This window comes from Choloepus didactylus, chromosome 17 (assembly GCF_015220235.1).
Source record: "Choloepus didactylus isolate mChoDid1 chromosome 17, mChoDid1.pri, whole genome shotgun sequence".
Taxonomy (NCBI): Eukaryota; Metazoa; Chordata; class Mammalia; order Pilosa; family Megalonychidae; genus Choloepus; species Choloepus didactylus.
In genome coordinates, this window is record NC_051323.1 from 11,375,774 (window position 1) to 11,402,634 (window position 26,861).

Consider the following 26,861-nt stretch of genomic DNA (forward strand, 5'->3'; position numbering starts at 1 on the left):
TTTGGGAAGAGCCAATTTATTGGGCTCTAGGTGGGACTGCATGGACCAGGCTTTCCAGATGGTATCTCCATGCAAGCCAGATCAGCTCTTTTCCCAGCTATATTTTCTACAACTCAAACAACAGAAGAACTGAAGCATTTGGGTTCCAGAATGATTTTTCCACGTATTTTTACCAAATGGCCAAACTGCTGAATTTCTGAGAATAAGCCTCTGGAAGAACTGAACTTTGTGACCAGTCTGATTTTCAAGAGGCATTCAGCATGTGGCAATCAATGCCACATTTAAAATGACAGCAGCAAGCTGACTGGGAAAAGAACTAAAGGTGGCAGAGCCACACTTCTTGACTTGCAAGTAATTTACAATAAATGGCACCCTGTGTTGAGAGAAAGGGGACCAAAGGAGGAGAAGAAGTCAAGGTGAAAAACCTCAACACATACATTTGGAAATCTTGCCAAGAAATCATGATTCTTCTAAATATTCATTGAGTTTTCCAGATCTATGCATTTGATGAAAATGGACCAGATAATTAGATTTTCATGAGAAGGGATACTCTGGCGTGATTGAATAAAGGATATATAATTGTTAGTGTTTGACACCTATGTTAGTTTTTGGCAACAGCACGTCAACCTGTATAAATTCAGACACCTTCTGGCTTTCAAGGATTACTAATAACCTAGTATGCATTGGAACCTGAATGAATGAATTCCTATTGTTTTCATCATCTCTAACATATGAACACAATCCACACATAGAAAAGCTGGCTCCTGAACAGAGAATGAATATTGCTAGGACTAACAAAGGGAAGTTGACTCGCAATGAGTAAATATACAAAAGCCCCAAACAATTAAAATAGTCACAGCTTGGCAATGAGTTTTCAGACTATGAAATTAGTTTTCTTGTGAAGAATGTAGATTTTACAAGGCTAGTATAAACATGGGGTGATTGGAAAATCAAATTGCTCTTTGTGAGTTATTGTAAGGTCTGGAATAATGGTGATAACATTTATTTAAAAAAAAAAAAAAAAAAACCCTCCTTATGAATCACGGCAGTATGCCATTGCCAAGAATGCTTGCTTGGAAGTACAGCAGTGGGAACTTTAAATTGTGAAGCCCAAGTCCCGGCTTACCCCTGACACAATGAGTTCTCCTCCCAGATTCTGTACTTCTGCCTTCACCTTGCTGCAGATATTCAGTTGGTGGCAGTACAAGGCAATTCGTTGAAGGTAGGCTAATAAATCCTGCTTACATGCTGAATCAGGACACTATAAAACAATTTGAAAAAAGTGATCTCAATTAGAAAGTACAGTTCTCTATAAAAGCTACAAGAAGAAAAGTTTTCAGTGTGACATACTTTATGACAAGCCTTAATTACATCCGTTTAACTTAACTTCCCCATATGCATTGATGACCACAGTCAATGGTTGAGAATGATTACTACCTCTTTGATACAACTTTAGAAAGAGAATAATGAAGATCTTCCAGAAATGCTTATTGGAACTTCTGTAAATGTTTGTGAGTATTTTTACTCATACTTCTAAACTAAGAAAACCAAATATTCTAAAGTTGTTTTTTCCTAGTTCCCCATTCAGCTTTCACTACATGAAAAGCAGTGAAAGTAGCAGTGGATGTGAGAAGGAAATCACTCTGTGTGGTAACTTCTCTGTCATAGCACAGGGAGTGTGAATTCAATTAGAAAAAAAAATCAATTTGTTTCCTTGGTTTTCTGAGATATGCGTCATTCACTAAAAGAAGATGGACTCACCTTTTGGATTTTCATATTTATTGAAATTTCAGCAACTTAATAAACTCCCTCTGAATGAGAGACTCTGAGATAGTTCATGACCAGTGTAAAAGAAACAGATCTGAGTAGAATGAGTTTGAAGCCAGTTAAGATAAATTCGCAAGAGGAACAGCAGAGCCCTTAAAAGGATGCACGAGAGACCACTATGGTTACGGGGTGTAAATTCTCATTGTGACCAAAATGGACAGATGTCCAGCAAGTACACACACAGCTTAGATGAACTCTTTCACTGACATTTACATGACTTCCTATTTGAAGCTGCAATGCCAATGGCCATCCAGCAATTGAAATATATTTCTGTTGCCATCAAAGATTTGGCTCAAGCTGTTCCAGGTCATTTACTATTTCTGGCATGATTTGGTACAACTAAAGGAAATATAAACATCAGAAACCTTGATGCAACACTGTAAGAAATAAGTCCCTAAGCCAAAACTGAAGTATCTTGTTTAGAATAAGGCTGTGAGACAAAAGCTCCAAGTTATGTTTCCTTCAAGCTCAATAAGGGGAATTACTTAATTAATACTGAGAAGCCAGTGGTTTTGACATAACCATTTATTTAATAAGCAACAAATATCTTATGCATAATACCAGTGGGTTATTTTTTCACAAATGCGAAAAAAGAATCATTGAGAGACTGTTTTTAGCCACTTACAAGTACTTAATACTGTAATATTTATCCTACTCCAGAGACCTATATACTGAAAAGAATTAACTTTAAATGGTATCTCCCTAGAGGGATGACATGGCTTGCAGTACAAATACCTTGCAGCAAATTAAACTGGAAGTTCCATCTCAATGGAACAGTAATTAAAAGTGCAACAGTCCATGAAAAGTTCATTTTGAGTGCATATCTCAAGTCTTCATAAAAATGTTTTCCAGAAAAATAAACACATCCATGGAAACAGGTATAGAATTTAAGAAAGAAGTGTCCCATTAAGATAAAACCTTTGAAAAAGTTTCAAGTTGCTTTATAGCTAATGACAGTAAGAATGCTACAATGAGAGGGCTAGCTTTAACCTTCAACTGTTCATTTTAAAGTCATCATTAAATAGCCTTTTCAATATCCTGTCAGTTAATCTCAAAATAAATTTAGAAACCTGGGATTCGTACACGCATGTGTGTGTGTGTTTCAGAAATTAAAACTGTTTGGGGCTATTGTTTCAAGTCCCATAATTCTTGGAAATGAAGGTCCAAAAATGTAAAATTAAAACAAGAATTACTAAGAAAAATGTTGAACTTCAGGAGCCTATCATATGAAAAATACTTTCAGCCATTGAGATGTAGAGTATAATGGAAAAGCCATTCAAACCCAACCACTTTCTCTCCCAGGAAGAAATCTTTCGTCACAAAACCTTCTCAGAACTGCCCTTCAATCTCTGGCCACTTCACTCTGTCCAACTGACTCAACATTCACAAGAAAAAGTGTGGCAATCTTTCCTGGTTTGTGCATTTTCCTTGCATGTATGTTTTCAAGTAGGTTCATTGTTCTCTCTTTTACGTGAACTTTCTTGGATACCTATGGAACTCTGTACAAAGAAGCTCAAGTTAAGCTGCAAATTGCCTGGAAGTTTATATTTCCAGGAAAAATAAATTGCCTGATGCCTGGAAGTTTATAGTTCCCTAAAATTAGAAGTAGCAATGGTTTTGTCCTCAATTCCTCAAATTCCAGTAGGTTCTCAAATTACGGCAATACTTAATTTATCCAGTTATCTCAACTTACATGCCTTACAGAAATACAAAAGTAAGCAAAAAACATTCCCTCAGATGAGTCATCATATATGTAAAACAACTAAAATTCATACATTTATTATTTGTAAAGTCTATGGGACAATCCACTGGCCCTTATTTTAAATGCAATCCTTAAAGTTTAATCATCATTTTTTGTTTGTGTTCTGCTTTTTTCCAGCTTTCGGGAGTTGAGTGAATTTGGTATTGACTGGAAGGATTTTTGAGTCTGGGGATTTAAGGGCAGCGTACCTAATATTGACGAACGAGCATGGAAGAGTATAACAAGCAACACAATAAGGAGACTAGGGCTGTTTATGGAAGCAATCCTCCATCTCCAGAAAGTACTACCGTATTGTAGCCTAGTAAGCAAATTCCTGCTCATGATAGTGCCTCTATGTAAATAATAGTCTATGTAATGTTTTCAATTTCAGGAGCTTATTTTATATTTTAAGACATTTTCTATTTGAAATGGTTCAAATAGTAAACCACTGTGGCTTAAAAGGGATAAAACATCAGTTATCTAGAAAAGTCTATTGCCTGAAGTACCCTTACAAGAAAAGGTACATTATTACAAGACATATTTAGAACAGGATTTTAGAGCTCCAAATGAAGCCAAATAAAATGAAAAAACCTGGAAATAAATTCAGTCAAGGTGAGATTGAGGACTACTTTAATACAAACCATAGTTCAGTGTGAAAGCCAGAAATATTCTGAGAACTGGATTTATCTCCGATGCTTCTGAGTTTGGGTGAAAATTGAAGTGAAATAGGGAGGGTCTTGATCATGTGGATAGCCCACCTATGCCAGCATGAAAGGGCACTGTTGTAGTGAAATTAAAATTAGATAACAACAGGTTAAATTTTCCTTCCTTTTTTTTGCCCCTTTACGCAGTATAATTGACTTCCAGGATGAGGACAGCTGAGAGAACCCTTGACTCTTTGGGGGATACATCCCTCAAATAATGTGGGTGCTCCTCTTTTTTAGGGAATTTATGATCATTTGCTTTCTGAGCTGAACTACCTTGCCATCAGCCTAGTCTCTGCAGAATTACAGCTCGCTTTATGAAATGTTAGGGACTACCCACAATTCACTCTTCAGAGGCATTTTACAGCAGGCATAAAACCAATTACAGAACCCAGTGTTAACGATTCCACTCAGTCTGCCCGTTCTTCCCCTTACATTACCTGATCAGCCACAGCCCGAGCCAATTTGTCCATTCGAGAACCTGCTTCCGCAATTTTTTTGGCAGCATTAATGACATCAGATGTGTTTTTCAATGGGCCTTTGCCTCTGAAACAACATATACCGCATAATTAGAAATCCGCTTAATGACAGGAAATGGAAAAACCTACTGTATCCCTTGACTAGAAGGGGTTTTGTATTTGATTTGGCTCTGGCCACACTGGTAGACTTTAAAATGTTTTCTTGATTCTCTTCAATTTCCATTTTAATAGTCCATTGGCATTCATTGTCAGTGAAGATTTTCCAGTATTTTGAGGCTTATGATCACATTTCATCAATTTTACACTAATTTATGTATTTTTAAAGAATGGTTCATTTAAAAAGATCATCACCTGAAAGGCAATGGGAATTTAAAATGTAAGTGCTGACCATGGGCCTGAAACTGTTGTATATACGGCCTCATTGTGTCTTCGTAACAACCCCAGCAAGTTTGTATCATCATTCCCACTTTAGAGAAGAGGAAAATTGTCCAAAAAAGATTGATGAACTCACCCAAGCTTACACAGGTCATAAATGATAAATTCTAAATTTAAACCAGAGACTAGCAAAAATATATGCATATGCATTTTTTCCCATACCTTTCCCAACTTACATATTATATGTATTATACTTTTAAATCCACTTTGGCAGTTTAAGCAGCAATTGTCTCTTTCCTACAATGGGAACTGATTTGGGCAGAATTTCAGAAATCTGTTGAGCTGTTACTCTCCTTAGCACATGTGTTTCTGGTACTGACTTATGAAGGGACACACAAAACTCTGTGGGACAATAGTTGCTTTCAAACCACCATCCCAATATTTTCATATAAGGTTTTCAATTAGTTGAACTATTTAATATTATCAGTCTTTTAAATGTTTATTATAAAGAAAAAGGAAACTATGCTACATCATTAATCTTTCAGCAAAATGTAGCATGTGATATAGCTTTTCTTTCCCTTCTTTTGAGAAGTATAGAGTAAATGTATTTATCCTCTTTTTTTTTTTAGCATGTTTACTTATCCTGGCCTCCTTATGTGCATCTAAAAATCAATGCATTTTTAGGGCTACAAGATTACTTTCCTATAGGTAAGAATGTGGGTGAGATATGGAGAAAAACTACTCAGACATGATTTATGTAGAATGCATTGGGTTATACAGAGTGGTGAACATCACCATTGTTACATAATAACATTCTATAAAACAAAAGACTTAAAATGACTTTCTGTAAATAAATGTAAATGAAAGCCAAGCTTGGATTTTGTTCAGTTCCCTCCTGATTTCCCTTCTGGCACTTTTTACATTAGTAGCTAAATGTAAAGCTTGCTGGGTTCCTGTCAGTGCTTAAACACACACATAGGGAAATTCATAACTTAAGATATTTCACTTTTGCTCTGGTAACATTAACTCTTCCACAAAGTACATCGATTTTTCAGTCGCTATGTAGATTTAAAAATATGGACAGGGATTTCACACATGAATTAGCATGTAATATGGATGAGTTAAAGATTCTATGACAATCTGGCTTTCATTCCCTAGCATTATTTTTTTTTTTTTACTTATCTCTGAATACATTTTTCCTTCTTTTTGTTTAACTTTTTAAAGTTAGAAACAGAATCTGTTCATGTTTAATAATGTTCTCATTATTATGTAACTTTCTGTAACTTCCAGACCTTACAAAAGCTCCATTCTCCAGTTTCTCTCTGACACAATATTTGTTAATACTTTTTGCCTTCATGTTTCACCCTGGACCATCCACTTCTAAATAGTTAAGAGCTGTACTCCGCTTGGTTTTGCATTATGCACGTTTGTTTATTTCAAGACTTTCAAAGGTTTTTTCATGGGAAAACCTCATGAAACTTACATAACTTTCAAAAGTTCCATCTGGCAAAAAGCCCTTTTGACTAAACGTCCTAAGTTAGTAGACAACATCCATACAAACCCTGAATTTGCTTGAGGCTCAGACCTCCATGTCATATCCATAGGGTAAGAAGCATTTCTTTCATGATTACAATGAATACTATAGTATTCATTGTATTCATACAGTTTCATTACTGTATTGTTTTGGAAAAAAAATTTTAACAGCTTAGAATTTACATTGTCAACTCAATTCAAATCCTTGGAGTTGCAAGCTGGTGATAGGGGTGTATTTCATGGAATCAGTGAGTGAAGCAAGTTCTGAAATCATCAAATATCATTTCCCCATTTTGTAGTTGAGGAAACTGACAGCCAAGGAAACAGGCTGGGTGACATGAGGGAGGTAACACTGCTCCAGAGGGCGAGAACCAGGATGAGAATGTGTGTCCTGAATCACCATTCAGTGCTGTTTCTATGTGTATGTGTGGGTCCTTCTTAGGATAACAGCAAAAATGGTATACTCAGAGAAAACCTAATAGCCTTAACTATACACATCAATATGCAAGAAATAATGAAAATGATGTTCTGATTCAATAAGTTAGAAAGGAGTAGGAAGAAACCAGTAAAATTACAAGACGAGAATAATGAGTTAGAAAATCAAAAAAAATACTGGAAATAATAAATAAATTCTAAAACTGTTTCCAAAAAAAAAGAAGGAAAAATGATGATGCAGAATGATATACTTGAATTACAATCTACCTAATTAAGAAAAAAGTAAACTCTAACACTGTTATTCAAAAGTAAGAAAAGTAAGATTGAAAAACCTGAGAAAAAAGAAAGTTCAAAGTACCATAAAAGTGCTTTCCTTGAATACATATAAATGAATTTGAGAACCTGGATAAAATAATTTTCTGGGAAAATACAATTCACCATAAGTGACCAGAAAGGAGGTTTTTAAAATCTGAACAGTCTGATTTCCATGGAAGATAAAAGGTTGTTGGAGAGACAGAGAGCCCCTCCTCTCCCACAAAACAAATCAGTAGATACTGCTTGTTTCTCAGAAGAATCCTACTAACCTTTTAAATCTTTAAAGAGTAGGCAATTTCAATTCCAGAATAGGAAAGGAAGAAAAATTTCCCAAATATTTTCATTAAATATGCATAACATTGATATTGTTAGAAGAAGTTGGGACAAAACCATATTTTTAGGGATGCGTATTTAGTAAAATTATTAAAATGAAGAAAAGGAAGAGGAGGAGGAGGAGGACGTTGAGCAGAAGGAAGGAAGGAGAACCAGCAGCCTAGAAGTGAAGGAAGTGGTGGAGCTATACTGGAGTTGGCTCATACAGGTTCCCAAGAGCAGACTGTTAAACATTCAGCAATTTGGCAAGTCAGTTGACATCATGTCGATAACATGAAATTGGCTGCGATGAGAGTATTTACACCATGGGACCCAGCAAAGGCTTCAAATCAGGGTTATGTTCCCTAGAAAGTCCTCCCACTATGCAAGAAATCAAGATAGTAGTCTCAGTTAAGGGGAAGGATATTGTGACATGGGAGGGACATATGGGGTGGTGTGGGGGATGGGGGCTTCTTGAGCTGGGTGGGGGTCTCACCAGCTACTTTACAATAATTATTTAAGTTGTAGATTTATTTATGTATATATTTACTTCTGTACTGTTTTGTAGGTATGTTACATTTCATTATTAAGTGAAAATTTTAATTTTCGTGTCCATCGCAACAGAGGAGGTTGAGTGTATTTTCATCGTTTATTAATCATTATTAATGATCATTCAGAGATTCACTTCTCGGAGTTTTCTACTCAGATCTCTTCCACATTTTTCTATTGTCTCCTTTGTTCCTTTTTAAATTGCTTGTCTAAGCTCTTTAGTAATTTTGGATTCTAATCTTTTGTTTTTATATTGCAAATAACTTCTTCCAGTCTTTGGCCTGTATATTTACTTTCATTACAGCGTTCTTAATGTAAATTTTACTTTCATTGTGTGATAGCTTTGTGTTTTTCACATCTTGTTTAAGAATTTCTTCCTTACCACAAAGTCATAAAAATATTCTCCCATGAGTTATCATAAAATTTAAAATTTCCTTTTCACATTGAGATATCAAATCCACCTGGAATTTATTTTTTTGTGGATAGAGTAAAATAGGAATCACACTCGTACTTTATTTTCCCATAGCAGTAACCAATCGACTCTGAGCCTTTTATTGAAAAGGTAGCCTTTTCATCAATAGACTTCATTTGTAAAAATTTTTATACCCTTTTATTTTAAATTCTGTATGAGTAAATATATTATACTAAAATGTAAATTTAAAAGCAGAAAGCAATATAATTACCAGAAAAGGAGCATAGGAAAAGATCCAACCGCCAAAAAGAATGGTCTAGATATTAATAAGAAATTGCAACACTTTAGTGTAGTTAAAGCCATATATACCCTCATTGCCTCATGGGAATGAATTAAGAAAACTCTTTGAATCATCTGGAAAATCCTGCATATCTACCATATGGTTCTGAGGATCATGGAGCACCCTTCAAAGAAAGTGTCGAGGCTGAAATTTCTTTAAGGAAGTGCAGGGTCAGTTACATGACCCAATTTCCTAGTATCTTTAACAGAGAACACCCTGGACTCAGCATATGTAGTATTTTCTTTTAATGCTGTCATTGTATGAGGTGGTGGGGGTGGATTCTGAAGATCAGAGTGTCTACAGAGTGGTTGTCCAGTGGAGGTTTTCTAATGATGGACACGTTCTAGAAATCTACCATATTCCAATATGGTAATCACCAGCCACGGGTGATTACTGAACATGAAAACGTGGCTAGTCTGACTGAGGAACTGAATTTAATTTATTTTTTTCCTTTTATTTGTAAGTTTTGAGTTCAAAATAATTACAGATTCCTAGGAAGTTGCAAAGAAATGAATAGAGAGGTCCAGTGTACCCTTTACCAGCCTCCCCCAATGTTAATATCTTGTGTAACTACAGTACAACATCAAAACGGGGAACCAACACTGGTGCATCCATAAAGATTATTCTTATTTCACCAGTTATACATTCACCCATCTCGGTGTGTGTATACATTCTATGCAATTTTATCACATGGAGCTTCATGTAGCTATCTCTAAGATCAGGATATACAACTGTATATCACCATAAGACTCCCTTCTGCTAAATCTTTATAACCAAACCCACCCCCTCCTTCCCATCTCTACCCCTTAGCAACCACTAATCTGTTCTTCATCTCTATAGCTTGTTTTTTCAAGAATGTTATTGTGCCGGTTTGAGTGTATTGTGTTCCCCAAATGCCATTATCTTTGTGGTCTTGTGTGGGGCAGGCGTTTTGGTGATGGTTGGATTTGCTTGGAGTGTGCCCCACCCAGCTGTCGGTGATAATTTTGATGAGATGTTTCCATGGAGGTGTGGCCCCGCCCATTCAGGGTGGGCCCTTATCAGTGGAGTTATATAAATGAGCTGACTCGGGGGGAGGAAAGAGAGTGCAGCTGGGAGTGATGTTTTGAAGAAAAGCAAGCTTGCTGGAGAGGAACATCCTGGGAGAAAGCCGTTTTGAGGCGGGAGCTTTGGAGCAGATGCCAGCTGCCTTCCCAGCTAGTAGAGGTTTTCCGGACGCCATTGGCCATCCTCAGGTGAAGATGCCCGGTTGCTGATGTGTTACCTTGGACGCTTTGTGGCCTTAAGACTGTAACTGTGTAGTGAAATAAACCCCCGTTTTATAAAAGCCTATCCATCTCTGGTGTTTTGCATTCTGCAGCATTAGCAGACTAGGACAGTTATCTAAACGAAACCGTAAAATATGTTATCTCTAGAGACTGGCTTTTTTCACTCAGCATACTCCCATGCCATTCATTCAGGTTGTTGCATGTATCAACAGTTATCTCCGTTTTTATTGCTGGGTAGTATTCTGTGGTTGGATGTACCACAGCCTGTTTAACCATTCACCCAATAAAGGACATCTGGGTAGTTTCCAGTTTGAGGCTGTTACAAATAAAGCTCCTATGATCATTAGTGTATGGGTTCTTGTGTGCAATCAAGTTTTCATTTCTCTGGGATAAATGCTCAAGTGTAATATTACTGGATCTTATGGTAAATCCATGTTTAGTCTTAAAAGAAATTGTCAAATTATTTTCTAACTTTATTAACTTTTAATTAATTTAAATCTAAATAGCTACATATGGCTAGTGGTTACTGTATAGGATAACACAGGTCTAAAAGTGCTAAAAGTAACATCTGGATAATGTGAAGTGGGCAGTGAAATGAACAAAAACGGTCAACAGAAAATTTATCAGGAAAAGAGTCAGAAGATCAGAAGTCTGAGTCTTCCCATCATTGGCAGGCAATGTTGACAAAGGCGCCGGATCCTGTAGCTGTAGCTCCCAGTTTAAAATGATAACTTTTGCACCTTGTATTCCTCTACCTTATTCAAGATTTTCTATTCAGGGGGCATTAAAGGTGCTTCGGGGAGTCCTGTGGCCTTCAACATATTTTCCCACCTGGCACACTTTATTACCTTTCTTGGGAAGGACATCAAGACATATAATTGTCTCCACTATACAGATGCTTGTAACCTCCTTTTGGGTCATGGGTGATTCTTATACAAGGGTTATAATTTGGAGGTTTTCCAGGAATCGATCACTTCAAAAAACAGAGTCAGGGAAATCTATCACTAAATCACCATTATCTACCATTTGCCAACTGATTCTTATTTATTTCATGAAAAGGCAATAGACATTAATGTGAATATTCAACACGTTCTGGTACAAAGTTAAAAAGTTTTTTTTTTTCTCTGTTGCCTTCTTAGTACCCTCAACATGCCAGTATCCAATGTGAATCTTCAATAATTGAATAAATCATACAGGGAATGTATTTGCAAAGTTATCGAACCATAGAAATTTCTTTTCCGAACCAGGGCTCCATAGAACATGCTTGGGGAATGTGGCTTGCAACAATCTGCTGAAGGAGGGTGAAGGCAGGACAATAGAGAAGTTGAATAAATCTGGAGAGTGGTAAACAGTCAGGTGGGACTGTAGCATCACGGGCCATTGAACGACTCAAAAGAAATACCATTTACGATATGGCCTTGAAAACAAAAATGAAGACATCAACCTAAGGGTGAATAAAGGCAGCACTTGAGTAGCAAACTAAAGGTTTTTACTTAATTCTGTGAAAATAGGAGAAAGTGCAAGTTTGGCTGCAAAGAGAGCTGGGTGGTTGCCCTTTGGTGGCCGAAGTGACAGGGACTGAGAAGGGCAGAGAATGGGAGCTGCAAGATTGGTTGAGAGGTGGGCTGAGGTTACTGAGTGCTTGAAGTAAGGGAGGGATTAAGTCTGGGAAGTGAGGGTGATCCCATGGTTTCTGAGCCTATGCTCTGTATTGTACAGTTGATTTCAAGACCAGAACTTTAGGCTGACCTAAAAGGCCAGATCTGTCCCTTGCTATAGAATTAAACTTGCTTTTCAACCCTGCACTGCTGCTATCTACACACTATTTCTTACTGGGCTGCAAGACTGGCACCTGGAATTTCTGAAAACCGACATGAGAAGCAAGAATTCATCCTGTACAGGAGAGTGCTTCTGCCACTGCCCATGAGAAGGAAATCAGGAAAAGAGCTGGAAAAAGACATGAAGCATAACTGGTTTCATCCTCCATGAAGAAGTTATTATACAAATAATGAGGCAGAACCTCTCCAATTTTAATAATAATGGAGTGGATATGATTTAGATTACTGAATCAAATTAATGAATTAGCTAGTGATAAGAAAAAAACAGCAAGATAATATATGCAAGGATATTTTTTGCACCCAAATGCCCTTTCAACATCTCCTCTGGAAGATAGAGAAATTTCGATTCCTAATCAGTTATATCCTTTCCTTTAAATAAAAGAAAATAGCACATCGGAGTCCTTAAAACTATGGAGCTAAAATTATTCCTCCTTGAAGTGCAAATTGCAAGGGCAAAAATAATAATGTATGTATGTGGTCAAGTGAAGTGAACTTAGGTGAGAGGTCACAAAAAAAGGCACAAGTCACCTGTCACTTTGGAAAGGAATCGGCTGTGCAGAGGGCAGCAGGAAAACCAAGGCTTTCTGTGATCCATTTTCCAATTCACACCCTTTTCTGGTTCTCTGCTCATTAATTACAACACCCTTCCCTTTTCCTCCACAAAGAGACAAAAAAACTACTCATCATGCAATGGGAAAAATGATAACTAGCAGCATCCTAGACATTTCATTATTCAAAGCAGAGCAAGAGGATGTTATGAAATCCCTAGGAAATTGAGGTAGCCTTCCCTTCACTTTTAAAATTATACTTTGAGTAATAGAAAGTCTGTCTTATTTAACATCAACTAACAAGACCCTGCAAATATATCTCTCCTCCTTGACTCAAAGTACATATTATCCATAACATCATAAAATGTTCTCTTGATCCAAACTAGCAACATGACCAGGTTCATTATTCACTTTAAACTAACGAGATTATTTGTTCAACTGATATCATTAATGGATTGCATAATTTCCATCAGATAAAGTACTAATAAAACATTGAAAGCCAGCAAATTAAGTCATCGCGAGTCTTGACAAGCAACGACTGAGGCTGCCGTGATAGTCTGATTTGTGGGAAATTCAGACTCGAATGATGACTCAGACTGTTTTTAGCTACTAGTATTTTTTGTGAAATAAATCTGTGAAGGAGACAAAGACTAACAACCAAACGCACAAATTCAAACTTCTAATGAATACAATGACATTTGAAAGTCCCAAAGGTCACTAGCAGCCTCATGACACTAAAGTTATCCCACTGAAGTCAAAAACAACTTAAAGTTATTTGGAAAAAGGGCCGAGAAATGTCATTAATATACACCAGCCAGAGGCAAAGGGTAAAGGGTATGAGGCAGAGGTGTTGCATCTTTTATTATAACCTACAATCAATTCTTGTCTTTTCTTACTAAAAGCGTTCAGCCACCATCAAAAGAAAAATTGTCACCTACAAGGTGATGTCTTGACATTGCCATGTATCTTATATAGTTTTAATCACAAACAACATGTTGAATCACTCAAATATCTTTATGTATGTGTGTGTGAGAGTGTGTGCGTTCCAGAAAAAAATACCCACAAGGAAAATAGCTTACATTTGCACGGTGGCATAATTTATATTTGCACTACCTCTTTGGTCTTTAGAACTCTCTCGTGAGGATAAGATGTCCCCATGTTGCAAATAAAGATAGAGAGACATTAAGTGACCAACCCAAAATCACCTGATAGTCTAAAGACTTAAAAAAGTTGGCATCTATTCACTGAGCTTTGCCATCCTTTGGTTGGCTCTTTGTGTGGTAGGCAGGGCAGAGATGTGGCCTTCCTGTTAGAGGAGACCAAAATATAATGTCAGAAATAGCACCAACTCCTGATGAAAGAAAAGCTGCTGACAAAATTGAGACTAGTCTCTTGATTTGCCAAAAGCACTGCTCTGAGCAAAAGGGAACAAAACTTAGACAATTATTAACTTCCCAGTCAAAATTACGGAAACTTAGTATGTTGTATGTGATTCCTTGTACATAAGGGCACACTGTGAGCAGAAATGAATGCTAGATCAGTAGCTCTCATTCAAACAGATCCTGTATATATGTGCACATACATCTACATATGGATATCATTCACTCTATCTTCAGAAAAAATATTTAAACACATTGCACAATAGCACAGACCAACGATCAGTTATTCATTCAATGATTTAGGATTGATCATTAAAAAAAATAATAATAAACATTACAAAACACACCGGTTCTCCTTGACCAATAAAGTGCACCTGCTAGGAGTTAGGTCCAGATCGTTTTTTGGCTCAGGTATGTAAATTTTACAATACCCCCACCTTGCTTTGACGTAGTAGCTTCACTTTTCAGCAGGCTTCCACATGCTGTTAGGCATTGCTGCATTTCTGGAATTAATGAGAAACTCTCCCGCTCCCTGACCCAGGCCTCACCTTGTGAAGTCTGTCATTTCCATCATGATCATACACATCTGCTTGGCCAGCACGATGATATCATTGCCACTGTCGTCCCACTTGGCCACTTCGGCATCCAGCTTGCTTTTCTCTTGGTGAAATATCTCCACTTGCTCAGCTATTTTTGCCTTCTCCTCCTGCGGTAGTTGTGCCATGATGGCCTGGGTGGGAAAAAAAAAAAATGAGTGACTAATGGTGACAAAGGAACTGTGGACTGTAGGTTGACTGTGCCTCCGGTGGACGGCAAAGCCAGACAAAGGGAAGGCTACGGGTCACTCCACATTCTGGAAAGTACCTCGTCTCTGTGCTGGTGATGCCAAGAGCACAGACTGGTAAGGCCCCCCAATGCCCCCTGCCCCCACCCACACAAATGGAAAATACAGAGATACAGAGCGATCCAAAGGTACGTGCACAGTGACAATAACAGAACTTCTCTGTCACTTGGATGAAATATGCTTGTTCAAAAGAATCTATTCTAGACAATTTTTATATTTGGTCTCTGCAAAGTTTTACCACATGAAAGAATGTACCTCTTTCAGCACTGAAATATGTTTGGAGAAAGGAGACAAGAAAATTAAAAAAAAAAAAAAAAAAAGAAGGCCTTCTGTCCCTGGGAATGAAAAGAATTCTAAGCCATATCTGAGCATCCCAATGGGGTGAGGTGGGCAGATTTTTTGCAGCTTAAGGAAGGAGGCCACAGGGAGACGCCAAACAAAATGCCCTCCCCAGAGCATTTTCAAGGACAGTGCATCAATCATCAGACCTCCTCTACTTCCATACCATGTCCGTGGCTCTCTCTACCACCATTGAGGGTATAGGCAGAGGAGTTGTGATGCAAGAAAATGTAGGGTTGTGAGCAAATGTTGATTTTCAAGAGTAGTCAGGTCAAGGAAGTTAGACAAGGAGGAAGTATTTGTTAAATACCTATTATGTAGCAGGCCCTGAGCAAAATGTTTGACATGACCTCATTGCATCCTCACAGAACCATGAATCATACCTCCGGTGACAGCGGCATGTGGACAGATAGCTCAGCACCACCAACTGGCTCCAGGATATACACATTCTACCCAATCTCTCTCTGAGATAAATACTATTAATATCCCCATCCTACTAATGAGGAAATTGAGGCCCAGAGAATTTAATTAAATTCCTAATGTCAAACAACTAATAAGCTATAAAAATAGTATTCAAATCCAGGTCTGCTAATGCCATTCTTAAGCATTGTGCAAAACTGGATCACATGCACAGTCACGCAGGTTATGCACTGCACAACGGTCCCTTGCTCAGTGGGGCCAAAGTCACTGAAATCCTAACCACTGCCCACCAGGCTATGCACCCTGGTGATGGGGCTTCATGTGCTTAGAGGAAGGGGTGCCTTTCTCTTATTTGCATAGAGGTGTTCTTGGACTAGTGGCTTCCTGAATGCTACATCTTCTTACAAATAGACACTCATATGTGCAGGTGTGCCACTTTTTATAGTATGTGCATGTCTGTGTTTTCATATGCATATATACAAAATTACAATATATTTCTAAAAAGCCAGGCTGGTATAAACACTATAGTTAAAGTATTTAAAATACTGTATTTGAAAAATATTTTTAAAGGATTTTTTACAAACTGCATATTAAAAGATGCTTAAAATAAAAAAAAGTGTTATAAACTCAAATCACAATATTGTACTAATAACAAGGCAGCTACCCCCCTGCATTTGAAATAGGCTTGGATTTGTAGAAACTGAATATGCACTTTTTTTTCCCTGAAGCATCCCTCTCTGATAACCTAATGCTGTCGTAGATTCACTTGTCCTCCTCATACCAAAGAGTTAGTCTTGCTTTACTTAGTCCTGGCAGGTCATAAACCAGCATCCTTTAAAGGTGCCTTTTTCCTAAAAGAATCTGTAAAACCATCTGCAGACCTCTGGACTCTATATTCAATCTCCAGGGGCAAAGCAATGAACCTTTCATCATCCCAAAAGGGTTAATTGTTGCATGGAAGGGCGTACTTCTCTGTCAAGTACAGCACTTGAGTTTCCAGTGTACAATTCAGCATTTGAATGTTAACTGCCTCGCTTTACTAATTAATTCCGACACATACCCTACCTCTGACTTCTCTGTGAGTTTCCTTAGGATAGAGGCCTCAGCATCCCGCACAGAGGGAAAGCTGAATAAAAATCTTTAAAATGATGGCTTAAATGCCTCAAGGGCTGCTTATTTTTGCTGAAAATGTGCAATTGGGTTTGTTCTTTTCAATGGTGGTAGCAGGATGATGCAGGATCTGGATCTTTTGGTTTTTATTGAATTAAAACTTACATAAACTATACAGATCTTAAGATTGCATGAAGTTCGAATACTTTTTATTTATGTTATAAATTCATGTAACTATAAACAATGTCAAGATTTACCCCATTTTTAGCACCCCAGAAAGGCTCCCTTGTGCTTGTTCCATTCTGTATCTCTTCTAGGAGTACCGATTTTTATGACTGTTACTGCCAAGATTAGTTTTGTCTGTTTTTGAACTCTATATAAATGGGTTTATTGTATTTTTTTTTTGTCTATCTATCGTTCAACATTGTGTCCAAGAAGCTGTGTTTGCATGCTCAGTAATTTGATCTTTTTTATTGCTATTTAGAATTTCAGTGTATAAATATTCCTCAATTTATTTACCCATTCCACTGTTTATGGAAATTTATTTTTTCTAGCTTTTGGCTATTATTAGTAAAGGTACTATTAACAGTCTTTTAAAAAAAATGATGATTTAAGACATTTTTTCCCATCCCTGCATCAACATAGTTCAAGAGAAGTTAACAGAACTGACAAAATTCTTCTATGGACACAATTCTGAAGAGAAACCGGCCCCTTCAAAGCAGATTTGCAAAAGGAAGATGTAATTTTGACACCAGGGGTGCTGAACCTCCATAAGGCATTTAATGGTGTGTGTCTTGGCTGCAAGTGTCCTTATATTTTCTCCTGCTCCTGCCGCTATCAATGAGCCGAAGTCTTTTCCTAAATAGCCTTAAAATGCTCTTGGCTTTTAAAAATTCATAATTGACCTTTTCTAAAACTGGAATTTCAAAAAAGGTTATCTATAAACAGTAGATCACAAACTGTGAAATTTGCAAGTTAATCAAATTAAAATTCAGTACATGCATTTTAATTAGGTCTTATCAATGTAACTCAGCAGTTTGAAATGTTAACACATTAAAGCCGTGCTGGCTAGAAAAAAAAAAAAAAAATTAGAAGCCGGCTACATTCCAGTCAAATTGAATACAAAGTACCTAACGTGCAATTGTTCAGTTCCCTCAAACTAAGGGAAGATGTGGATAATGATTTCCATGGCCAGAAAGAAAGGGGATGGACAAATCAGCTCTTCTGTCTGTGTGATATGATCACCAGGGGAGGTCTGAGAGAATCCCTGCTTCCACTCACCTTAGCCAAGTGCAGTTCTCCAGATTATCGATCTGGCTGAGCTAAAGTCCCAAATCTCTGACAATGAGACTTGAATTCACCAGGATTCCTAACCTCCACTCCAGGCTCCCAGGCTTCCCTCTTAACAGCTAGCCATTGCTGTGATTAATTTTATAAACTCCACCTATTCAACGAATGGGCAAATCATGGATACAAGCCAACAACCCCTAAATAGCCCAGAACCTTTTCTTCAACCTAAATCTCGAGGTACTTTTGATGAGATTATTTTTCCAATCGTAAGGAGAAAAATGACTTTTGAAGTCTATGGGCCTCTAAATTAGCAAGTGCCATTTTCTTAAACATGGAGTGAGAGTCTAACATTAAGGCTCTAAGTATAAGAATGTTTATAAATAATGACTAAAGGGGCTAAAAGTCAAAGTGTCCCTTCCTACTCACTTGGTTTTAAGGAAGGATAATAAATATAAGTAGTTAAGGAGTGGGTCCTTTGACTCTTATCAGTTGCAGGCTGTGAAGTGAATTGGAAAATTGAGGTAATCGTCTCATTAATTCAGGTAAAAATTCTCCTGCTTGCCTAAATTGTTCAGCTCTTTCAAAGTAAGGGATTTGACCAGCTTCCTAAAGACGACCACCTTAAGCTACAATCATCATCACCATCCTCTCACTGTCTTCTTCATCAACTTAACTATCATTACATCATTACATGACAAGCCCTAGAATTCATTACCACACAGTTCTCTTGGGGATATTATGAGGTGGAAGGCAGTTTTCCCCCTTATATATACAAGGGATGAGGTGTAGAGAGGTTAGGAAAATTGCCTCAAGGTCACAGAGCCCAGCAGAACCCTTGTTTAAAATCAAGTCTGTGTGACTCCAAATTATGTATTCTTATCATGAAGATTAAGTACCCAAGAGTGGCCAAGGACGAATTTTAACTATGTCAACCCATGAAGGGACAGGTTTTAAGACATCATGTCTAGGCTCAAATAGTATGATCACATCCATCTTTTATCAGATCACCGTTATCCATTCTCTCTCCCTCTCCATCTGCCTCAAGTAGCAGACACGACATACAAAGGGAACAAGAAACACTAATTTCAGAATCTGAGAGAAAGTTGGGGGGGATGGTTACGAAAATCTTTCCCCCCACCCTAACCATTTTTTAGACTAATTTACCATTTTCTGGGGGAAATAATTTCCCTGAATGAGAAACAAAATAAGACCAATAGCAGGAGCAAACTGTCTCATTCAAAACGTACATGGTTTTGACCAAGTTAACATACTTTGATGGTCAAAAGTTCAACCATCTGTCATCTAAGCAATTCAATGCACCCACTTATTTCCAACTTAACAGCCATAATCTGATGTCTCTGATTTGTCATCAAATAATTACAGGGTAGAATTGGTTGACTCAGTAATTCTGCCTGCTACAAGTTAATCGCACAGACCACATGAAAGGCTTCAAAGACAAACCAGCAAGTACTGGATTATAGGAGTATTTTGTTCTTAGTATCTCAGATCATGTTCATAATTCATACTGAAAAATCTTTCAAAAAAGAAAATAGGGCAAAGTAATAATAGATGATAAGTTGGGAATCACCTGACTTTTTTCTCCAATCATCATCACTGAGATGGTATACAATACACACAAGATGCATGAAGTAAAAGCATGCTTAGACTCTGATTTTCCTTCTAAAAACTAGGATCAAACAAGCCATTTTGACGAGATGATGATTACAAAGCAAGTAAAGTTTGTACCACCTGTCTGAGTCTTTGAGAAAATGAAGTCCATGGATACTGGGCTTTACCTACAGAGTTGCAGTCAATCAATTTGACTCTGAATTAATTAAGGTTGGGTTGAATTACTCAAACTCAACCTTTGCCATTGACATGAAAATGCTGGTTTTATTTATTTTTGAGGATGAATTGATTTGATTGATTTCGCTATGCCAACAGTCTCAAAAGTCTCTCAGCTTAATGAGCTTCCCAGTTTCCAATCATTTCTGGGGAACAAAATAGAGCCTGCAAGGAATTTTCAAAATAAGGGATTCCATGCCTCTTCATGTACTTTTCGACTGTAACTGTCATGTGACCAGAAGGAATTAATTAAACATGTTATCTTGAGCACGGAACTCACTTTACCTTCTAGAATTCATGATCATGTCTGACTGAAATAAAAATCAATGTATCATTGATGTATGGGCTTTTACCCTCAGATTTCTCTTATCAATGTGCATTTATATCTTCTGGAGCATTTGATTGCTGGGCAAGAATATGAGGACATAAAGCACATAAGAGAAAATAGTTTTTAAGTACAAAGTCTTTTTTGACTTTTATTTGACTTAATGCTTTGTCAATCCTCTCTGAATCCTCTTTACTTTAACCTCTGATTGGCTATTTCCTCCAGAGGGCTAGTGCTTAACCAATATTCCTTTTTAATTCATCTTTTCACTCCCTCAAAACATTTCACTCAGTTCTTATGGTCTCTGAGGACCTTAGGTAGCCTTTTGATTTCAGGGAGAAATCTCTTCTTCGTAACTACTCCAATTTCACTCAAGCGGTATCCTTGAACTCTGCCACAAAATTAAAGATTAGGCTTTTCCCTTTTTTAGGCAAAAAAAAAAGGACCCTGCTTATTTCCTCAGAGTTGCTTCACCCTTTCTACCTCCACCAATCCTGTAAAGGTCAAAAGTTCTTTCACAATTCTTACCCTAGAGCTTTCTGGGGTTTCCCAGTGCCCATCCTAAGTTACCAACCATTGCTCAACTTCATATGTATTATTTTTTCTAAATAAACATAACATAGAGCATTAGAATGTCTACTTTTAAGTTACACTATACTTTCTTCTTACCCCAAGGAAACTGAGCCTTTAAATGAAGGAGAATCTCAGCCTTTTTTTTGCAATCCCCAGGACTTTCATCTCCTGCCACCCGTCTTCATTACTTGCATCTCCAGGAGGTGCAGCAAATCTGACTGGTCACATTCCAGAATGTTCTTTGACCTCCTTGTGCTGATGGATGGTGTCACAGAGGATCCAAACATCAGGCAGAGCTGGTATTCTCTCTTATGCTTCCTGCTCCATGCTAAAGCTGGCATGCTTTCACTATGTATCTCTGTAATTTCTCTTTCTATCCCATAGTAGGGAGACGTAGGGCTACTATCTTGGCCGTAGGTAGATATCATGGGGAAAAAATTGTCTCTACTCTAATGGCTTTGAACCAATGTCACAAGACGCAGTTCTGTTTATCAGAGAACCTAAACCAGAGTGTGGAACCTTACTAATAAAGTAGTATACTCTGAGTCCCCATTTGTCATGGCCTCTTGGGCTGTTCATAAGCTCAGGGGCTTCACACAGAGCAGCAGGGACTGTGGCAATTCAAAATCTGGACATTTCTAGATCCCTTAGCTCTTGAACTATCCAAACATGAGTCCCAACCCCAAACAAAACCCAGTGTACACACAGAGTTTGGTTTGGTATGGCTGTTATGTTTCGAGTGATGGAGAAAGAGGGGAGGTGGAAAGAATCAGGAGCAGTGGTGGTTATTTCGATTATGTAAAATGTGAATTGGGATAAACAGCCCCAGATGAGAGCACAGATTTCTGAGCCATGGGCATCTGGAGCCCTCTTTGGCGAATGTACCCCCTATGCACCAACCTGGCACCCTGGATTCCACTCACCCGCGCGCTCTGCCCCGCGATAAGCTGGTCATCCTCCGTCTGGACACTTGTCCGGCTGCGCACATCATAGTCTTCCTGCTCAAAGTCAGAATCGTCCTCTAGCTCTTCTGGGGTCTAAAGAAAAAGAAGGAAATCAGCATATTTCAAATCAGTAGGCTTCGCCCCCATACACAAACTTCGATATTGCAAAAACTAAAAAGTCCCCAGGAAACAAAGTTTATAACGTCTTAAGTGTAAGCTTAGCTATGTGGGTAGGCGTTGGCTGAAACAGTCATTAAACTCAAGCTGCCCTAATTTATCTCTTTTTCACACTAAATTTTATTTATTATTTCCTCTTGTAGGTGTAGCATGGCTAAGTTTAACTCTTGACATGACATGTTTTCCAATTTCAAGAAAAAATTTATCTGCATGTGTTTCTAGCCAGCAAGCCTATTGTAAAAGAGAAAACTACCATCACCCACAAAAGCTACAGCTAAAATTCATCCATAATGATCGTTGTGCTCTGTTCCATCTCTTTTGTGGTCTCAAGAAGCAAAGGGTTGGCCATCTCCAGACCATTGGCTAGACTTGATGAGATATCTGATTCGCTTCCCAAGCCATATAGTAAATATGCTACAAATACAGATTCTGGAGCCAAGACTCCCCCCCCCCCATGTGAACCTCCCTTTGACCTTGAACAAATTGTCTTACTTCCCATAGCTTTAGTTTGAATTAATGTTGATAACAGTAGCCATCCCCATGACAGTTTGAAGACTTCAGTAATGTGTAGAGTCTACACTGTGTAGAGTGTCAGGGACAAAGTAGGCATTTCAAAAATGTTTGTCATCATTACTACTCAGGACTTTGAAATCCATTTATCAACAAATACTTTTAAGGGAAGTTACTAATTACTATATACCCACTGAGGACTAAATAACTTTCATACATAAGACCCATGAGGCTCAGAACAACAAAGTGAAACAGGGATCATTCCCTGTTTAGAGATGAGAATACACAGGCTAAATGAAGTTGATGTCCCTCAATCAATAGCAGAAACAGAATTTGGACCCCAAACTCCAAGTTTTTCTAACTCAAAACACACTACTCTTCATAATTTTCATGTTATTTATTTATTTTTCCACATTACAAATTGGACAAGTACTGGAGCTATGGAAAGGCTTCCAAATGAGTCCAGTTAAACAATATCTTTTTCAGTCTGGAAGTCAGCACTGGGCAAAAGATAAGAATGAACCCATAAACCCAGGAATAGGAAACCCACCTCATCTCTAAGGACAATAATAATAGATAGCATGAAAACTGTGCCTGCTAGTTTTCTCTAAGTGTGTTATTTGCACTAACTCATGCAGTCCTCAAATAGTGTACGAGGTAGACACTATTTTCTCCATTTTACAGATAAGGAAACTTAGGCACCAAAGGTTGTACCTTGCTCATGGGCTTCTAACACAGGCATTTTGAAGCCTGGACCCTAAACCACTATGCTTTGTTGACTTTGGGAGGGTGAATTCAAAGGCTAATGAGGATGGTGTGTGAGGGAAAGACAGAGCATCAGGGTGAGATTCGCAGCTCAGCTGTCATTAACTTGAAAGGTGATAGCCATCCACCAACTGTGGTGGATGTGCCCATTCCCTATCCGAAGGGGTGTATTTTTATTCTGCTTGCTCACAGGATGTATTTTCATTCTGCTGGTTTCCTTGGCCACTTCATTGTAATTAATCAGGTGTGGTTATTGATGAAGCCTTGAGATTGGTCAGACAGGCATAAAATGGGCTCCTTCATGCTAATATTGCATTATGCCTAGTAATTTTCCAAGATTTGACACATCCCTCTTGTTTTCCCTTCTCTCTCACCATCAACCATATTAATATTCACACAATCATCTACAGATGCTCTATTTTCTTTCAAAGGAATATTAAAAGAGAGAAGAAAGGGGTTTTGTTTCCATATTTTATTAACTAAAGCAGGGAAGGGATGGGCAGAACCTGGTTCAAATAACTTGGTTTTATTTTTATTGTAGACAGAAACAATAAGCTGATCATTCTTCTCTCTTCTGGACTGTACTGTGGGACAATTACAGAAAGTAGGTAAATTCTGCTGACAAGATTTCAAAGTCTGAAGTAATAAAGATGATGAGATTGCAAGCACTTTCATCATGAGTTCTTGAAAGAGGGACAGAAAAGTAAAACGCAAAACCTCAGTCAATGGAAAGATGCAGAATATGACAGTGCCTGTACTATTGCATCCAAACATTTCAGTGATCTGTGCATTTAGTAGATGAGTCAATGGCAAACTCAATCTGGCAGTATAAGGTAATAATGGTGAGTTTGACTCAGGAATCAAAACAATGAAAAAGTTTCAAAAACACCAAAAAATTTAAACCCTGAATGTGGACCTGAATGTTTTTGGTCTGGCTTTGCTACTCATATGCTGTGTGATTTTGGCAAGTCACTGAGCTTCTCTGCTTCTCTGTCTTCTCACACATAAAATGGATATAACAATTGCTATTCACCCTGCCTCCTAGAATCAAAAGTATCTGAAAATGCTTTGTACACTATAAAAATAAAATTAAATAATATTAAACAATGGTGATAATCACTGTACTTTATAAGAAAATGTATACCAAACTTAATAAGAACAATAATCATAATAATAGCCATCATCATAATAGTGGTAATAGCAACCATTTCTCACCTGGGGCTGGGTACTCAGCTAAAGAATCTCATTTAACCCTTACAAGTAGATTTTAACCACAAGATCTCATTTCATTGTTACAACGAGCTAATGAAATACATTTGATCCCCATTTATACATGTGTAACAAGGCTCAGAGTGAGTAGGTAAATTTTCCAAGTTCTCACACCTAGCAAGTAGTAGAACTGGAGAACAAACGGAGGGTTCCAGATTCCATGCTGTTAACCATCACAAATCATGAATATCACCAGGCAAATGGATAAGCTTAAAATATTTTCTTGGGCCATAAACATGCAGCAAACCCATCCAAGTCATCCATATAAATAGTTCTGTGCATGTGCAGTTTGCTAATTGCATGTAAATGTGTCTCCTACTCATGCTGCTATTTTTTGAGTTACTCCTTCTTAAAAGTATGTGTGCTATTTTTCAGTTGGTCAAGGGCCTCCATAAATGAGAGACACGGGAAAATAGAGAAGGCCTGCCAATGGGCCTGGAGATCATTAGACTTGTGTCATTAGATAGGGTTTGCAGAGTGGAAGACTCAACAAATAGTGTCATTCACTGGACTGGAGGCTGCAGACAGAGGGGCAAGTCTCAGTTCTGCCTTTTTGTGCTCTCAGGGAAACAAACAAACACATTTTGGTTTTACTTCTGGTTCCCTGGTTCTACCACTGTGTTGGGTTGTGAAAGTGAATCATGTGTAAAGTGGCACAATTAAATCATTAGGCCTCTAAAATCCCTCTCCTGTTAGAGTTTGTGAGATGCACATGCTCCAAATAGCAGTTATGCTCCTAACAGCTCCCTAGAGAGAGTACATGAGACTTATTCAGGATCAATCAGAATGTCAACCACACAACAGGCTCAAGTCACCTGTTCTCTCTTCCCAGTCCAATGTGCATTCTCCTCTGAAAAGAATTAAAATGAAGAAAGGCTAAAGAATTTAGAACCATTTCTCCTGTACATGTGGGTACAGTGTAATAAGGACCATTTAAAGGAAAGACTCAAATGTATATAAGAGCTTCATTGGGTGAGCAGAAGGATGAGAACAGAGGTTGACAAATTCAACAGGGAAGTTTGATGGTATCTGTGGAAGGGTTTCCCAATAGAGGTCTATAACATGGAATGGGTTGAAGACTAGAAACAGAATTAGAGATCTCCTAAACCAATATGGAATAAAGTTTCCCTAGTCAGAATTGGCTGGCCATGCCCATCTCTCAGCTAACTTACTTTGGAAGCCCCCTAACTGATCTCATTGCTACTGCCTTGCCCCAAACCGTCTATTCTCAACAGGATGGCCAGGGTGGTCCCTTTAAAATCTAAGTCAGATCACAACATTCTCTGCTCAGAACCCTCCACTGGTTCTCCTCTCTCTCAATCGGTGTCAAAGGCAAAATGGCCCTTAGGTCTCTAAGTCTAGCTCCCAACTAAGGCCTTAACACTCACTGTCTCCTTTGCCTGGAACACCCTTTCCCCAAACACCTTATGGTTTGCTCCTTCCTCCTTTTGCCAAGTCTCTTCTCAAATATCCCCTGGTTAGTAACCACTCTTCAGAAAATCTTCACCTCTTCCTGTTCTTTAAGCTCTTTCTCTGCCTCAGTTACCTCCACAGCACTGACTACTCTCTGAAGCATTATATTTACGTGTTTGTTCTTTGTTTCCTACCCATAGGAGATAAATTCCATAGAGACAGAGACTTTTGTCTACTTTGTTCACCTCTTTATTCAGGGTTCCTAAAATATGTGGGGCATCTAGTAAACATTCAACAAATATTCGGTAAATGAGTGACCAAAATTGAATATCCAAAAAATCTTTTAAATCATTACTAATTTATTTCAAGTTAATTGCATTAAGGAAACAAAACTAAAGACCTTAGAGGACCCCATAGATAAACTGGAAAATGAAGCTCTGTAACGGGGACATGAATTTTGGTATACAAGTTGCTTCTAAAGTCTTTTCAACCCTTTATTTTCTAACCATGACAAATACTCTGACCGCCATCCCTGAAATGTTGAAAATATTGTTGATTTATTTAACAAAATCTATTCTATTAACTGATTGTATAAAAATAAACTTCATCCCAGTGGACTGAGGAAAAGATGTATTTCTTGAGAACCTACTAAGTGCCAGGCCTCTTCTAGAGCTTTATAGCCAAGACAATGTGTCACCATTTTGCAGATAAGGCAGCTGAGGTTTAGAAAAGGTAATTAGCATGCAAATGACCCCAAAATATTTAAGCCAGAGGTTCCTAAACTTTCTTAGTTCGAAGTACCCTTAATGTCTCAGTAAGTTTTTTATGGTGCCAGTAAGCCAAAATAATAATAATAATAATAATAATAATAATAATAAAGGTTCTGTTGATTAAGTAGTGAGGTCAAATTAATTTAATACACTGTTGTGACTTAACAACTTATCACCTGCTCTACCTTGCACTACTTCTCAAACCCTGGAAT

The 26,861-nt window shown here is 37.9% G+C and overlaps 1 protein-coding gene across 2 annotated transcripts in view; it reads right to left on the reverse strand.

The window, feature by feature from the left end:
* CTNNA2 (catenin alpha 2) overlaps window positions 1–26,861 on the reverse strand; it is a 1,138,501-nt gene that overhangs the window by 37,721 nt on the left and 1,073,919 nt on the right. For both annotated transcript variants that reach the window (XM_037807219.1, XM_037807218.1), the window contains exons 14-17: window positions 21,725–21,838; window positions 14,604–14,785; window positions 4,713–4,818; window positions 1,127–1,261 (exon numbers count right to left, since the gene is read on the reverse strand). In XM_037807219.1, coding sequence (XP_037663147.1) covers window positions 1,127–1,261; window positions 4,713–4,818; window positions 14,604–14,785; window positions 21,725–21,838 — 537 coding nt within the window. The remainder of the gene's footprint in view (window positions 1–1,126; window positions 1,262–4,712; window positions 4,819–14,603; window positions 14,786–21,724; window positions 21,839–26,861) is intronic.